This window comes from Lacerta agilis, chromosome 4 (assembly GCF_009819535.1).
Source record: "Lacerta agilis isolate rLacAgi1 chromosome 4, rLacAgi1.pri, whole genome shotgun sequence".
Taxonomy (NCBI): domain Eukaryota; kingdom Metazoa; phylum Chordata; class Lepidosauria; order Squamata; family Lacertidae; genus Lacerta; species Lacerta agilis.
In genome coordinates, this window is record NC_046315.1 from 65,371,119 (window position 1) to 65,387,008 (window position 15,890).

The following is a 15,890-nucleotide window of genomic DNA, read 5'->3' on the forward strand; positions in this document are numbered from 1 at the left end:
GCAGATCTGGGCATGGTGCAGATGCACATGGGGAGACGAGAGTACATTGTGCAAGCAGAAGTTGCTCCCCTCACGCTTTAGTTGGATACGGCCCAGAGCTCCAATGAAGTGCATTATTTTACCAACAGAGATTCTTGGTGAGGGACTTTGAGTCCAAATAATACTACTGCTGCTACTGCTGCTGCTATTTCCTTTTTTTCCAACTCTATAGTCTGTTTTTACACTCTACAACTTAGGGCTTTTAAATAAACCACAATCAACCACAATCATAAATCAGCTTAAAATCAATCATAATATTAGAAAAAAGCTACTCCCTACTCTAGTGATCTTAAATATAGAATTAAAGTGTTGCTGAGTGCTAACAGAAATGAAGGTTTGCCTCAATGCCAGACCTGAAAGCGGCAAACCTGACTGGTTTCTGTTTTGGACTCTGTCCCATCACCTACTGCTGACAGATGGGTAACAAACCAATAATATTCCCAAGCTCCATTGGCTATGCCAAATTTATTGTTATAAATGCTGATAAATGTTCTCTTTATCAGCAGCTAAATAAAAGCCAAAAAACCAGAAGTAATTCTTGATAACATTTTTTCTATCAGAAATTAAAAGCAATTCTCTGCTCCGTTTCAAATATGTCTTAAATAAGTAGAGAAAACAGATTTTTTTTTTATCTGAACTGACTCAAACATCAAAAAGCTTGAGGGTAGAAGTTGTTCGGCTTTTTTACTTTTCAATTAGGATGATATGCTTCACTAGAGGTCTATTTTCAGAAAGCAATGTTTTCCGGTACTATAGTCTTCTCAAGTCCTTTTGGTAAAAACTGTCAAATATTTTGACAGCTATGTTCTTTCGAGTGCTGTTCGATTTGGAATCAGATGCATTTTGTTTGGCCTTGTCCCGCAGTAAATGTGAACATTTCTTATCTTTTCCAATCTACTAGAAAAGCTATTTCTGCAGGTTTTAAACGCCTATGGCAGTGAAAAGAGAGAACAATTCCTATATGGCTCTGTGAAATTTTAGAAAGGCCTAGGATGGAATATGCAGGTGCTACCAGGTAAAAAACTGTACGAGCAGGAAATCTGTGTCTTGCTGTTAAAATGCATCCTATTGAAAGACTCTTCCAACATAAGAAAACGCATAAGGATCACAGTGAATTTTATTACAGCAAGAATGACTGCATTACGTCAACCTTTAAAAAAAAAAAAGTACTCAAAAAGGTTCCATCACTGTATTTTAAAAGGTACAGAACTGAATCTATGATTAAATAGGCCCAAAATATATAGAATATTACATTGGAAATCTGGGAAACTTATAGAAAAGGACACACACATTTTCTTTAAGCATAGTTGGGAAAATAAGCAGTATGAATAGAAGTTATCCAGGCATATCCTGGAAGTGTCAAAAAGAAAGGGGAATTATGATATATGGTAGGAGTGTAGTTAGGTTTTAAAAAGGGGGGAAGGGGGAAAAGATCAAATGCATAATAATTTCTATAGCATGTTTTTGTTTGGGCGAGCTGGTTTGAAACTGCACCTGCCTAGCACTACCAATTAACAATTGATTTGATTTTGATTTATTATATTTCTATGCCGCTTTTTATTCAAATGAATCCCAAAGCGGCTAGCAAATACAGCATAAATCATATAGAGTAATTAACAAATCATCAATGAGAGAATTACAATCTAGGTAAAGGTAAAGGACCCTGGAACGGTTAAGTCCAGTCAAAGGCGACTATGGGGTGCAGCACTCATCTCGCTTCAGGCCAAGGGAGCCGGCGTTCATTCAAAGACAGCTTTCCGGGTCATGTGGCCAGCAGGACTAAACCGCTACCGGCGCACGGAGGACCATGACGAGTGTCAGAGCTCACAGAAATGCCAGATTCCAAGAGCTTGAAATACAGCAAGGATCGAACTCTACCATGATGGTGCTAAGTTCCATATCATTTGTTCCCTGTGACTTTGACCAAAGCAGATAGGAAAGAGAGGTCATGACTTTCCCCTTAAACCATTTGCATGTTTAGACCTTTTAACCACCCCCTAAATAAATTCACACGACTCAAATATTTGGTTTGGTTTTTTGGCAGAATTTAGGCCACTACTTTATTGATTACAATCAAGTGAGTGGTTGCATAGGCTCTGGTTCGACTAGCTCCCTGCACCCTTGCAGGCAGCGCTGACCCAGAGCTCTATCGTACTTCAGCCAAAGGTGAACACCAGGGACAGTGGGAGGCGGGAACACCACCAGTCTGCCACCCTGATGTCCCCTGGACTCGAGCACGGGCACAACCTCTCTCAGGGTTGACTAGAGATGTGAAGTCCCAGAAAAAAACGGAATTTTTTGGGGGGGAACCCGTTTTTTTCTGGTTTTTTCTTGAAGCCTTTTTTGTTTTTTTCTGAAAAATTGGAAAATTAAAAAATAGATTATGGAATGTTTTATTTTAACATGATGAATAAAATATTTTAAGATGGGGTTCAAATATTTTATAAATCATTTCTAAAAATTATGTATGGTATCAAATTATTCTAATTTCTCTGAGGACAAGCAAGTCCTAGGTTACAAACTGAATTGTCCAATGAATAATTGTTACTTCTGGATTTTTAAAAAGTCATGCCAATATGACTCTATAAATTATCTTTTAGATGGAGAATTCGTTTTGCTAACAGAACTCATTGCCATGAAGGCTCTATTGCAAATGGGATTTTTCTTCCGGATACTCTTTCAAATGAAAGAAAAAGAATATATCAAAGTGACACCAACAAATTATTTATAATATGTTGCTGATAATTCATGTCTACCTTCCCTCCCCCTCCCCCCACCCCAAAAGACAACCTCCTATACCATATTGTGTGTTGGGACACATGTTTTGAGGGGTGGATGATTAATACTAGTCTACTAAGCAAATTCCAGCATTCATTAATATGACAAACACCATGAACTAACAAGCTATCCTGATTACACAGTGTGGCTGAAATGAAGATTTGGCAGAATAAAGCTGATTGAGTGAGCTGGGGGGGGGGACTAATGAAGGACAAAGAAAGTAGGGCACTATGAAAGAAAATCAAGCAGTTAAGTGTACTAGAAAAAGTGAAACAGCAAAGAGAGGAAAGCAACATATTCCACATGATTGCTTTTGCACACAATAACATGTGAGTATCTCGCTGATTTATTCTGCAAGATTAGAGCATCTTCCTTCAAAGGTAGTACTTCTGTTGAAGGGATACCACATTCTGCAACTACCTATAACACAGAATTTTATATTGCAGAAAGGGCACTTCACCCCACTTCACACACCAACTAGTATTGTGCCCATCATATGGAATGTAATTGCTTGAGTGACAGGTACCTACTGGATATTGCCAACAAATGAATGAAAATAAATGAATCAATCCCCACTTCCCTGGCCTGTGCCTTTTTCTGAAGTTGTATTATTGGCAGCACAAACCTATAAATATCTACTCAGAATTCAACCCCATTCCGTTCCAAGGTACTCACTCTCAGGCAAATGTATACAGGACTGCATATACAATGTTTCTTTTAACACATTAAAAACAGAGCATCCCTATGCACTATTATCTGCATAGAACAGGGCAGATAGCAGCAGTATTCAAAGGTATCAGAAGCAACAGAAAGTAATTGACACTAGAGGAAACAATGTGACTTGGGGAGCTGCATTTTTAGCTGCCATTTGGGTTGGGATGTTGAGCAACTGGAATTCAAGTTACAAATAAGAGAGACCCTGCTAGAATATCCGGACGCCATATTTATCATTTATTGTAATGCAGGTTAGCACAACATTTGACCCATAATACCCAAATAGGGGCTTTTCTGGGATTTCAGAATGGGTGTGTATTAAGAATCTGGTTTTCACAATACATGGCTGGCAAGATACAATTGGCTTGGTGCAATACCAGGACAGGCCTGCTATAATGAGACTAATAGGTCACGAATTTAAACATAAAAACATGAGCAGCAGCATAAATGGAAGAAACAGATTTTCTGTAAAATGAGAAATATGTTCATTCATACAACTGCACAGATGACTGCAGAGAATGCAGTCAAATTCTCACTGTTAACATTATCTTTCATGTCATCAGATATACATAATCATGACATGCACAATCATAATGATGACCTTTAACAGTGAACAAACTGGTACCATTTTTTAAAAAGCACATTATATTATGGTTTAATGAAAGCCTTGAAAAACATAACTAGGGCATGGTGTTTATAGAAAAATTATTTCAATTAATAGAAAAATTAAAAGGTGCTGATGAAACAAAGTGAGAGTTCAAGCTACTCTATAGTGAAGGGTTTTAACCTTCTCAAATATGATGAAACTTCACAAAGTTGTTTCCTCAAATCACCTGCAGCCAGTGTGATAAAATCCACATTATACAAATACAATGCTTACTTCTGAAAAAGTAACATTACACAAAATCTGTATTTCTTTGGGATTACATTCAAGTAGACACGAGAGGCGTGGTTAGCACAACTTTTGTATGCAGTATCAAAGGTGCATTCATTACCAGAGGTCTGCAAGAGAAAACTGTTCAAATGAGAAGCAGGAAACAGAAGGAGGAAGGCAGAGATGGGGTACCTGTGACTCTCCACATGTTGCTGGACAACAACATCCTTAGCCCAGGCTATGCTGTTTGAGACTGACAGGAGTTGGAATTCAATCACAGCCCCTGGAGGTCCACAGGTTCCCCTTCCCTGAACTAGGGACATAAAATATTTGTTATATATTTCAACACAAGAACTAAAGTGAAGTAGAAACACTATGTAATCTTGACACTGAAAAATAGCATGCCAGAAGTTTATTTCAAATTATTGATCACACATATATTTTCCTTTCATAGCCAGGCCACCCAGCTTGCTTTATCAGTACAGAACCGTGTAACAAAGGTGAACTTAGCGGCTAGGCTTCCACACCCAATCCAACATACATTGTGTTCTACTAAGACACTCATCTCCTGCATCTTGCTTCCAGAGAAAAAAGATAATGTCCACAGTCAAGTATAACAGTAAACCATAGTTTCAAAATGACTCCCCCCCCCAAAAAAATTAGTTCATCATAACCACAATTTGCTGATTTAGACAACACAACAAGATGCTGTTGAGTAAACATGGGAGCTTTTGGAGCCATCCTGATAACAAGGCCAGAGGAGAAGAGAGGAGGTTAGGATGTGCAAGCCTAATATTAGCTTAGCCTCATACACATCTCACTAAACAATGTGATGCACGAATGCATCTACTTTGTCAAAACATATTTGAATATTTAGAATCTACAAAAGACCAAGATGACACTTCCAGTGATCATGAGATTCCTGCTATGCTCCTAAGACCTCCCCTATCCTTTTCTACCCCTGTACATTCACCTATACAATTTTACCAAAATCCCACCACAGAATTATGCCTTAGGAGTTTAGCGTATGCCATCACACAATCAAACTCCAGGCATGACTATGACCACCATTTTTGCTAGCACATCTACAGTTCTCTACAAAAAGTAATTTGATCAGTGATAAAACGGAATGGCACTAGGGCAAAACAAACAAACAAAAACCTGATCACACACACACACACACACACACACACACACACATATATATACACATACAGTACACACACACAGCTGCTGATTGGTTCATCCATTTGACTAGATAATGCTGAACATGAGGAATTCATCATAAAAACCATAGACTATATTTTTAGTGCTTATAGCACTAATGTTCTTGATAATGGTCTGCATGAAATATCGTAGTAAGTGCACTACTGTATACTATATGAAGCTAAGATGGTTAAGGCAATCCTAAAACCCAATCCCTTGCTAGATTTTTGCATCAGCACCCTTATGCACTGGATTGCAAATCTATCTTTCTAAGCTCCCTTTCTCCTAGGGTTTAAATATGGTAGTCAAGTGCGACAGTTGTAGAAAAAACAAGGTGCATGAATGGAAGCTGCACACAAAGCTGTAACAGAACTTACTGCCACTGAGTTGAAGCATATTTACCAGGGTTTGTAAACCTACATAGAATGTGCTAGTGAAATATCTAAATGTACACACACACACACACACACACACTATACTAGAACAATTTGCTACAGATGGAAAAGAGAAAAGAAGCAGTGCCTCAGAAAAGTCCTTGCCATAAGTAACATTCTTGGATTTCTTCACCTTTTATAAAGCCTTCCGAACCTTGCAAGTCACACATAGCATTTGGGTTAAAATTATTTGTAAAAGTCTCAAAAAGTGCCATACAACCACAATAGTTTGGCTGCAGGACCTCCAAATCCTCTGTTAGCTGCCCAGCAGCCCTCATGACAGAGCTATACTATCCTGAGAAATAGCTCCTTAATGGAAAGATCGCTACACACTTTGCACACCCCAGCAATGGCAGAGATGCAAGGAAGTTCACATATCACTGAGAAATAATTTAAGAATTACAGTAACGATAGCAATTCCAGTCTAGCAACCATATAGATTCTAGGATTCCATATAGATTCCATTGTTGTTCAGTCGTTCAGTCGTGTCCGACTCTTCGTGACCCCATGGACCAGAGCACGCCAGGCACGCCTATCCTTCACTGCCTCTCGCAGTTTGGCCAAACTCATGTTAGTATAGATTCCATATAGAATGCTTAACAACTCATCACATTTCCTTCAGAAACCCTACATTAAAGGGTTGTGCACATTTTAAGGTAAGATATGCAATGGGTAATTCTTAAATAATTTGTGAGTGAGTGAGTGAGATTTTTTTTATAATTATAAAAAGTTTGGCGCAAGCTATAGAACAAAGGTGAAAGAAAATGTTTTTAACAAGCATTGATGAAAAATGATGCATACGAAATTCAAAGTCAAACCAGAAATAACTTTTCCCAGTTATTGGTGACTCATACCTTCTTAAGCCCTACTTTGGATCATTCATAAAAATTCCAATTAAAGTTTCATATGGCATATCTAGAACTGAATTTTTTATCTATAGTTTCCTTGAAAAATGGACTTAATATATTAAAAAATATATATCTCTGGAGACTCATTTGGAGTCTCCAAATAATTTCTACCAAGACTAAAAGGAATAATTCCTTGAATATATGGGGAATTTAGTGAGCTTCTTACCCCTACCCCACATCTATTCTATCAAGCAGTCCTACTTTCTAACAGCTTCCTTCTTCATAACTGCTTCACCTTTTTACCTGAATTTACCAGAACAATGTACCCATTTTTCCCTCTTTCAAGCTTTTGAAGTCCACTAATTGCAGTAAAACCTAGAAGAAACTGGTTGTATCTAGAAGATATGCTGCTAAAAGAAAACAGCATTTGCACCCTGAAACTTTACTTATAATGCCTTTATTATAAAAACAATTCCTCACCTGAGAGATGTTCTTCCTTTGCTCATAATCATTATTTGGCCCTGTTGTGGAAGCTCCAAAATTTTCTAGTAGCAATTTCCTTTGCAAACAACAGCATAATAATCCCCCCAGCTCCTTCAGAAAGAGAAACTCATTAATCCCTAGTGCTTAACAAGAAAATCTCCTGTTTAAAGAGCATCCTATCCCTGCCCCCCCCACCCCATCCCAGGTCTTAAATCATTAGATAATGAAGAAATATTTAGGGTGTGTTGATGCCACTTGGACTAGCACAGCAGCTAACAGTAGATGGAGCCAATGACAGGCAGAGTCAAATAATTCTGGTTTTGTCTCCATTCCCCCTCCCTGCTATGTTCTACAAGGGCAACACTGAGATGAGGAAGCTGACAGCTAAGCTTTGACTGTAAGTAAAAAGGCAAGAAGGTGTGGGTGGCTAAGGGCAAACTAACATTGGTGGGGCACTCCCTCATTCGCTCTGATGGATCAGCCTATACCGGTACTACGGGTGGTAATACCAGATTCTTCTCTATAGCATGCTCAATACATTTGTGCCTCCAACAGCTTTTAAAGATGAAAACAACTATTCCTGTCAACACACTACCCAAAATCCCCACTAACTCAACAGAGAACACTGTTCTGAATAAGGTGTCCCAAAAACTGTGTCCAAGTGGAGAAATTCTCAAGTGGGACTCATGCGCATTAGCAGGTAAGCAAAAAATAAAAATAAAAAAGTAGGGAGGGCACAATTTTGAAGATTAGCTGCATATTAGGTTGGATGCTTGTTTCTTCAGGCTGTACCTCCTATAATCTATATGAGTAACAGAAACCTCATAATCTACATGAGGTAGTAGCATGAGTAAAATGTTTTCAGCCCTCCAACAAGCACTAAACAACAGTCTGTTATACTGCACAGGAAACATAATCCAATGCACATTTACTGGGAAGCAACTAGAGATGGGAAGGCCATTTTTTCTGGGGGGTTTTCCAGGCCTTCCCATCTCTAGAAGCAACTGAGCTTGGGGGCGGGAGGTTACTCTCCAACAACTGTGTCTAGGATTGCATTCATGAAACGGGAAAGGCACCACAAGACCTCAAAGAATGAATTTGTACGAGGATCTTACACTGACAAGCATATACGGTTCAGGTGTCTGGATTGCAAACAGTGCATTAACACTTGAGGTTTGGGGACATGGTTTTCAGACCTGCATGCATATATCAAATGGAATGACTTTTTGACAATGTTTCATATTGCATGAGTAAACTTTTTGTATTAATATTATGAACCCAGTAGATAACGCACTCAATACAGCAGGGGCGGACCTTGGTAATATAGCACCCTGTGCAAGACCAATATTTGACACACATACACACCTCACCCATCCCAAAGCTGCCTTCCCAAAGCCAGGTAAGGGAGGTGCCAGGCTTTGGAAAGGAGGATTGAGACTCTGGCAGGGTCATAGTGCCCTCACGCCTCCTTTCCAGAGCTGCGTTAAGTGCTAACTAGACTTTGCGAAGAAGCAAGGCGGTGCCCACTTGGCCCCTGCAGCCTATGCTGGGGAACCAGTTGTGCTGCCCTAAATCTACCTCTGCTTCCAGTTCAAAGTGTCTGGGAAGGGTTGTATTGATTTCAAAAGCTATGCTGTTGAATAAAAAATGCAATCTGTGATGGTTACAGCCCTACTGCTTGCAATCTTGACCCAGCTCTGTAGAGAAGGTGAATTTGGTTCTATTTTGCATTCAGCTGTTCTGCTGAAGTCAATAGTAAAAATTCCTTCAGTCTAGTTGTCTTTTCCTTAAAATTAATTACACACTGTAAGACAAGCAGTAAAATTGTTCCAGAAGAACACAACTGCCCCTAGGCCAAGAGTATACAGTATGGTTTCTCTCATCCTTGTAAGTTCCTGCCTTAGGGTTGTTGCCTTCTTCCTCTGTGGATTATGAAAATTCACATCTACTTTCAATATATATTATATTTTACACTTAAAAAAAATGTTGCATCTTCTAGCACTTGAGGAAACTCACCATGTTTACAAATAGGCCTAACACTTCAATTAAAGATATGTTAGTAAATTTATAATTTGTGGGTTAGTTTTTTAATTGATTTATTGAGTTAAAATTTTTTAAAGTTATATATTACGCATTTCAACTGCATGAATTCAAGGTGGCTTACAGCATAGATGAGAAACAAATACAAATATACACAAACTGCACAATAAAATAAAAGACTGATGTATGGGTTAGTTGATAAAAAGTGGGGAAATGAAAGATTATACTGAACGTGTTTGATCCTGATCAGCTTGTTCATGCTCTGCTTTAATCCAATACGCAATCTTCAACGCTTATCATTTAAATATAAAATTTTGAAGAACGATAAAAGCTATTGTTTTTAAAACTTACCCAACTATCAAGCTGCAATCCTAACCCCCATTGAATTCAGCAACACGTTCTTCTGAGTAGGCCTGGTTAGGACTGTGTTATTTATAATTATTATGTTGTTACTTTTATTTATTCACATTTATCTCAGCTATCTTCTAAACTAGGAAAAGACTGGAGTTTCAGAAGACATGAAAGCATTTGTAAAAGTTTATTGAAGGATTAGTCAGCATATTTTATGATGTTTCCATTGCAGTATATACTCTTAAACACACTCAGGGGGATTTCAGTTCAGCTCAGGGGGACTTCTGAAAAAGCTTGCACCGTATAGGTTCGAACTGAAAGTGATTTCCCTTCCCAGTTCTTCTTAGCAGTGGAGATCCTCTGCTTAGATGTTAGCCAGTTGGTGCTTTTATGCATGGTCATGTGCCTATCTTGCATACATTTGACTGATGTAGAGAGACACCAAGAGCTGTACATACTGCATTTCCTGGTGTTCTACTCCCATATTACATATTCCCTTCTACAATCATGCAACATTAGACACATACACAACAGAGAATGAGCTCCCATGCACCATTTTGTGGCCCTATTCCACAGCCACTCATGCCACCATAAATTGGATTAGATGCTGTGGAGCCTTACAGATTGATGCAGAATATGTTTTTAGTTGTTCTCCATGTTACTCCAAGGAAATTGCAAATAAGAGAAGGAAGGCTCTTTAAGCAATGATGTCCCTCAACTGTATATAAACATATCTAAAGAGTAGCCCTACTTGTTTGAAGAGTCCCTTTTTTCTACCCTTTTCATATTTGATCTTGTGCATTAATTCACTTTATACATAGTAATGCACTGTCAGTTTAGAGAATAAAGAGTGGATCTTTGCATGTATCCACTCTGGCTTTTTTTCTTCTTTCATCACTTAGATGCTAAATTGTGATATACACAGTAATCCCTATTTCAGTAAATTGTTGAGAATGCAATAGAACATCAATTCTTTCCAGCAGACCTGAGAATATCTACAATCCATTTATAATTTCAGGCTCAGGCTTAAAATACAATTGGCTGGCATACCATAATAACTGAAAATGACACTAAATAAGAAAAACCTGCCTTCAAAGTGTCTCCATGTTACAGGCAATGAAAAGCACCCTTAGCACTAAAATCGTCTTGGTCAATTTAACAGTGCTAAGTGCAGAACAAATTGATCCTAAATAGAACCAAGCTCCTTCCTGGCATATGCCTACACTGAATAAAATCCAGCAAATCCCATGCAACCCTTTCCCCTCTTTATCAAACATTCCATAATGGCCAGGCTAGATTTAAATGCTATCATTTAATGCTTGAACCAAATGGCACAGAAAGTTGGCAGTATAATCCCAGTTAGTTCAAAGTCAATGGTCAAATATGTCGCCTATTAGCATTGCAGAGGACCTGTTCTCAACTACTGAATGAAGCAGTATGTGGAAATGAAAGATGGCTAAACAACATAGCCCTTTGGGGCTAAATTTGCTTATAAACTTACTTATGTCATGTTTTCAAGCACAAGATGGCTTCCATATAAGAAAAACACAAAACAAACCAGAGAATTTTAGGTGGCAACACAAAAAAAGAAAACACAGGGCAGTTCAAAATAAACCATCAGTACATATTCCAGCAGCTGAAAAATTAAACATTCAAAAAAAGTTCTTTTATGTGTGCTCATAATAAAAGTCTAAATCAAAAAAGAAGCCCAAAATAAATAATTTCCCAACACTCACTTAAAAGATTTGCACAGCTGAAGATCTGCAGAGTTCTACACTTCCATGGAAAGGGAGCTCTGTAATCTTGGAGTCACTACAAAAAGGTCTTGTTTTTATTTTTTTAACTTCACATAAAGTTTTGGCACCACAACTTTAACAAACACAATTAAAGGCTTTATCTTCACTATCCTTTAAATACAACATATATGGTACACCAACAAGATACAACTTATAATGTTATGCTACATGTGCAAAGCTTCAATGTTGAGCATTCTACAGCACTTCTTCAGCTTAATAAGTAATGTGTGTGTAGTTTATTTAGCAATTGGAGACAGAAATGCTTCAAGATAAATCCAGCATAAACAGCAACTACTCAGAAGCAAGTGCCATTGCATTCTTTAGGGCTTACACCCACATAAACAACTCAGCATAGGATTGAAGACTTAAACTACAATCCTACATGCAATTTCTTGGAAGTAGGTTCAACTGAACTCAATGGAGCTTACCTCTGAACAAATAAACCATGTGATAGGACCTTAACAGTGCAGTCTATGTAGCAAAATATATCTTTCATCAAAACTCCCTAGCTTGTATCTATAGAGAGAAGTTGCAATGGTGCTGATACAGCAGCTTATAAATAGCTGCTCCACCTGGGAAAACTAATAAACTGGAAAAGTTGTTTCTTCTTCTTTTATTGAGTCACTACTGTGTCATTAATTAAGTATTATGGGCATATGGGTGGCACTGTGGTCTAAGCCACAGAGCCTAGGGCTTGCTGATCAGAAGGTTGGCGGTTTGAACCCTTGAGATGGGGTGAGCTCCTGTTGTTCGGTCCCAGCTCCTGCCCACCTAGTAGTTCGAAAGCACGTCAAGTGCAAGTAGATAAATAGGTACTGCTCCGGCGGGAGGGTAAACAGCATTTCCTTGTGCTGATCTGGTTCACCAGAAGTGTCTTAGTCATGCTGGCCACATGACCCGGAAGCTGTCTGCGGACAATCGCTGGCTCACTCGGCCTATAGAGCGAGATGAGCGCGCAACCCCAGAGTCGTCCGCAACTGGACCTAACGGTCAGGGGTCTCTTTACCTTTATATTGGTATTTGTAGATGCACACAACCAGTTCACATACGGAAGTTTTTATCCTAATTCACAGGTGCTCCTTGCCTATGAATAAGACTGTCCACTGTAACTGATAAATTTATTTATTTATTATTTATTAAATTTATATACTGCCCTATACCCGCAGGTCTCAGGGCAGTTTACAGAATAAAATCAGAATATAAAACAAAATCCACAATCAAAATACAAACAACAATCCAATAACCTCTCCCCCCCAAAAAACCCACATTTTAAAAGGGCATAGGATGCCAACTGATAGGCCTTCTAATGCCATGACTATAACAGTTATCACTTGAAGCGATCCTGTGCCTTAAACAATAATTCATCAGCTTTTTTATTATTAAACGTGTTTCATGCACAGAAAATTAGAAATAGGCCTTACGGGTTAGCACAATCCTGCATCTGAGTTCAACTCTGCTTTCTCCCATCTAAGTATGTATAGGATAACTGCACTGTGAGGAATCAGTCTCACATCTGATTCCATGTACAACCTGAAAACAAACTAGAATTCTAATTCTACGCACACTTATGTGAGCATACGTCCCACCGATTTCAATTAAATTTACCGGTATGTCAAAGTAAGTACACTTAGAATTTTGACACACACACAACAAGGAATAACTAGCAAAATGCCTACCAAATGATGGAAGTGTGTGTTCATGGACACATGGCCATAAAAAGACTACTTCCGAACTGACAGGCAAGTGTCACCCTCAATTCATACTTCCTGAGGACTTTGCCCCACATTTCCCCATGACTTCCTGTGTCTCAAGTCCTCCTCCCATAGAACTTTTGCTTCCATCATTCTTCTTTGCCCCTCCCCCACCACCTCATCTGCTCCCCTTCAGTCAGCTCTCTGCTGTCTCCCACCTCTTCATTGTTCCTTTGCTCCCCTCTACCTCCAAGTTCTCTCCTCCTTTTCTGGATTTTCATCCAATTTTTAGTCAGTTGACCCCCATTATTCAAATTCAGATGATTGCAATATTAACCACCACCATCAAATTTGATGATCATAAAATATTATACATCTCAAACAAGGAATACCAGATGTAATTTAGAAGCCAATTTATACCTCTACATTTTTTTCCCTGGTGTATTTCTATCTGTAGATTTTTAGAGCATGCAAGTCGGTGGACGAGATCAGGCATTCCATTATACACATGATAACTGTTATAATTATCATTTAAGACTCTGAAAGCATAAAATGGATATAATCCACTATCATAAGGTTTCACATCATAGGTCAGGTCCTTTCATAACGTTAAGCAACTCTGCAAAAATCACATGAGAGGTATAGCTTCAAACCAGATTATTGCCTCACCTTCAGAAGGCCATTTATAGTATACCATAGTAGCTTCTGAGATGGGTTAGGACGGTTAACCACACAGCTAAAAACCTTAGCAATTGACACAGGAAGATGTAATGGGGATATTTTTTGGGTAGAAATAATTTGAAAATACTGGGGGGGTGTATAAAGACAATGAATTTTTTGTTGCTTTTACTGGAGAAGCAGCTTGGCTTAATATGGTTTCACACCTGTGGCATTTTCCAACTTTAGTACACACTGTACAATAAAGGAATCATTTGTCAATTTGGCAGGTGCACAACCTGTAAGACCCTGATATAACGCAGCTGCTTTTTACTGTACTTCTGCAACAAGAGTTTTCTTCTTTGACTACATCTCATTCCAGTCAGAACCTCAGAAATGGCTGAAGACCAGTAGTAAATATGGCATGTTAACCAGCATATATGACCACAGTAGCAACTCGGAGTATGTTGCAATCTAAAGTAAACTATTTAGTAAGATTTTCCTTATCAAAAACCATGAAACTGGTGGACCACTTTCACACCACAACCTTGAGAATGTCTGTGGTTTCCATAACACCTTTTTCTAAGAAAGCCTAGTCCTTTTTTTTTAACCACAATGAAATGGCTTTCAATGGTCTCAGCCTGTTTGTGCATGCATATCTCCGTGTAGCCTTAGGCCCAACTTTTCTCTAAAGAGCTTTCCTTTCTACAGCAATAGATCAACATTCAGCTACTACTGGGAGAAGAGAAGAGATATCTACGCATAGGGAGGTGGAATGTATCAGACACATAAATTCATCCTCTGAAAAGATGCATTTTCCACCTGCGATGCTAAGTAAGGACACAATTAACTCCTCAGCGCTGATCAGCTGGTACAAATGCAAGGCAGAACTGAAAGTCGTGAGCATTGGTATACATCTTCTCTTTTTTAAAAAAACCACAACTCTTAGTGCGCAACATTTCTAATTTACTAATGCCAGCTTGATAACCAAGGAGAACCACCAGAGTTCAGTAACCAAGTTGGGGGCAGCTAGTTAACCAAGTTAATTCACAAGATTTCTGAAAACTATATAATGCTTTCTGTCAGATTGTGGATCCACCTCCCTCCCCATCCAAGCAGAGCTTCAGAGCATCTCAATTAAGGCTAGAGAGGGGCTTTCTCCACCTAGGGTCACCCTACCAGCTTTTGGGGTGCTGGTGCGGGAATCGCCCACCAACTAAAGAGAACCTACATCTGGAGCTCAGCCAAAGAGTTCTGACACCACTGCTGCCCCATGTCCAAGCCCCCCCCCCCGCCACGTTCCCCTTCCGAGGAGCATCATCAGCATCCATGCAGCGCACATAGGGAGCCGCTGGCTGCATGACATGAGCCCAGAGCAGATGCCGCGGGCGGGAGGAGGGAGGGGGGCGCCTTCCGTCAGCAAACGCAGGACCTCCGCTGGAGCGGCGAGGAACTTGAAGGGGCTTCGCGGACTCACCTCTCACTCCCTTCCGTTTCTCCAGCGCCAAACGCCCACCATCGCCCCAAATGGACCAGAGAGACCAAGCGAGGAGGAGGAAGCAGCAGCAGCAGCAGCAGCTGAAAAAATTCGAGAAAACCTAAGAAAGACCCAGTGAGGAGAGGGAAGGAGGAGGAGGACCTACCCGGAGAGCTTGGCAATCTTGACAAAGCTAAACACATCCATCCATGCAGCCGCCGGAGCTCTGCCTTGCTTCGTGCCCCGCTCGCCCGCTCACTCCAGCAGCAGCTCCATGCCGGGAAGAAGGGGAGGCATGGCTGTTCTCTTCCAGCACCAGCAGCAATCCTTGCCTCGGAAGAAGGAGCTGGCGACGAAGGCGGTGGCGGTGGTTGCTGCCGCTGCCGCTGCTGCTACCCCCCTCCGGCCGGGAGCTGAGCGTGCAGCATCTCCCAGCGGCAGCACCATCGATAGCAGTGAAACTGCTGCTGCTGCTACTGCTACTGCCGCCGCCGCCGGCGCC

The 15,890-nt window shown here is 39.9% G+C and overlaps 1 protein-coding gene across 2 annotated transcripts in view; it reads right to left on the reverse strand.

Moving 5' to 3' along the window:
• FRMPD4 (FERM and PDZ domain containing 4) overlaps window positions 1–15,890 on the reverse strand; it is a 272,525-nt gene that overhangs the window by 172,756 nt on the left and 83,879 nt on the right. The window contains exon 1 of one of the 2 annotated variants that reach the window (XM_033147408.1): window positions 15,555–15,844. The exons of the other annotated variant lie outside the window; for it this stretch is intronic. Within the exon in view, the coding sequence (XP_033003299.1) occupies window positions 15,555–15,595 (41 nt within the window). The 5' untranslated portion in view covers window positions 15,596–15,844. Of the gene's footprint in view, window positions 1–15,554; window positions 15,845–15,890 lie in introns of those variants that run through there. 2 annotated transcript variants of the gene reach the window in all.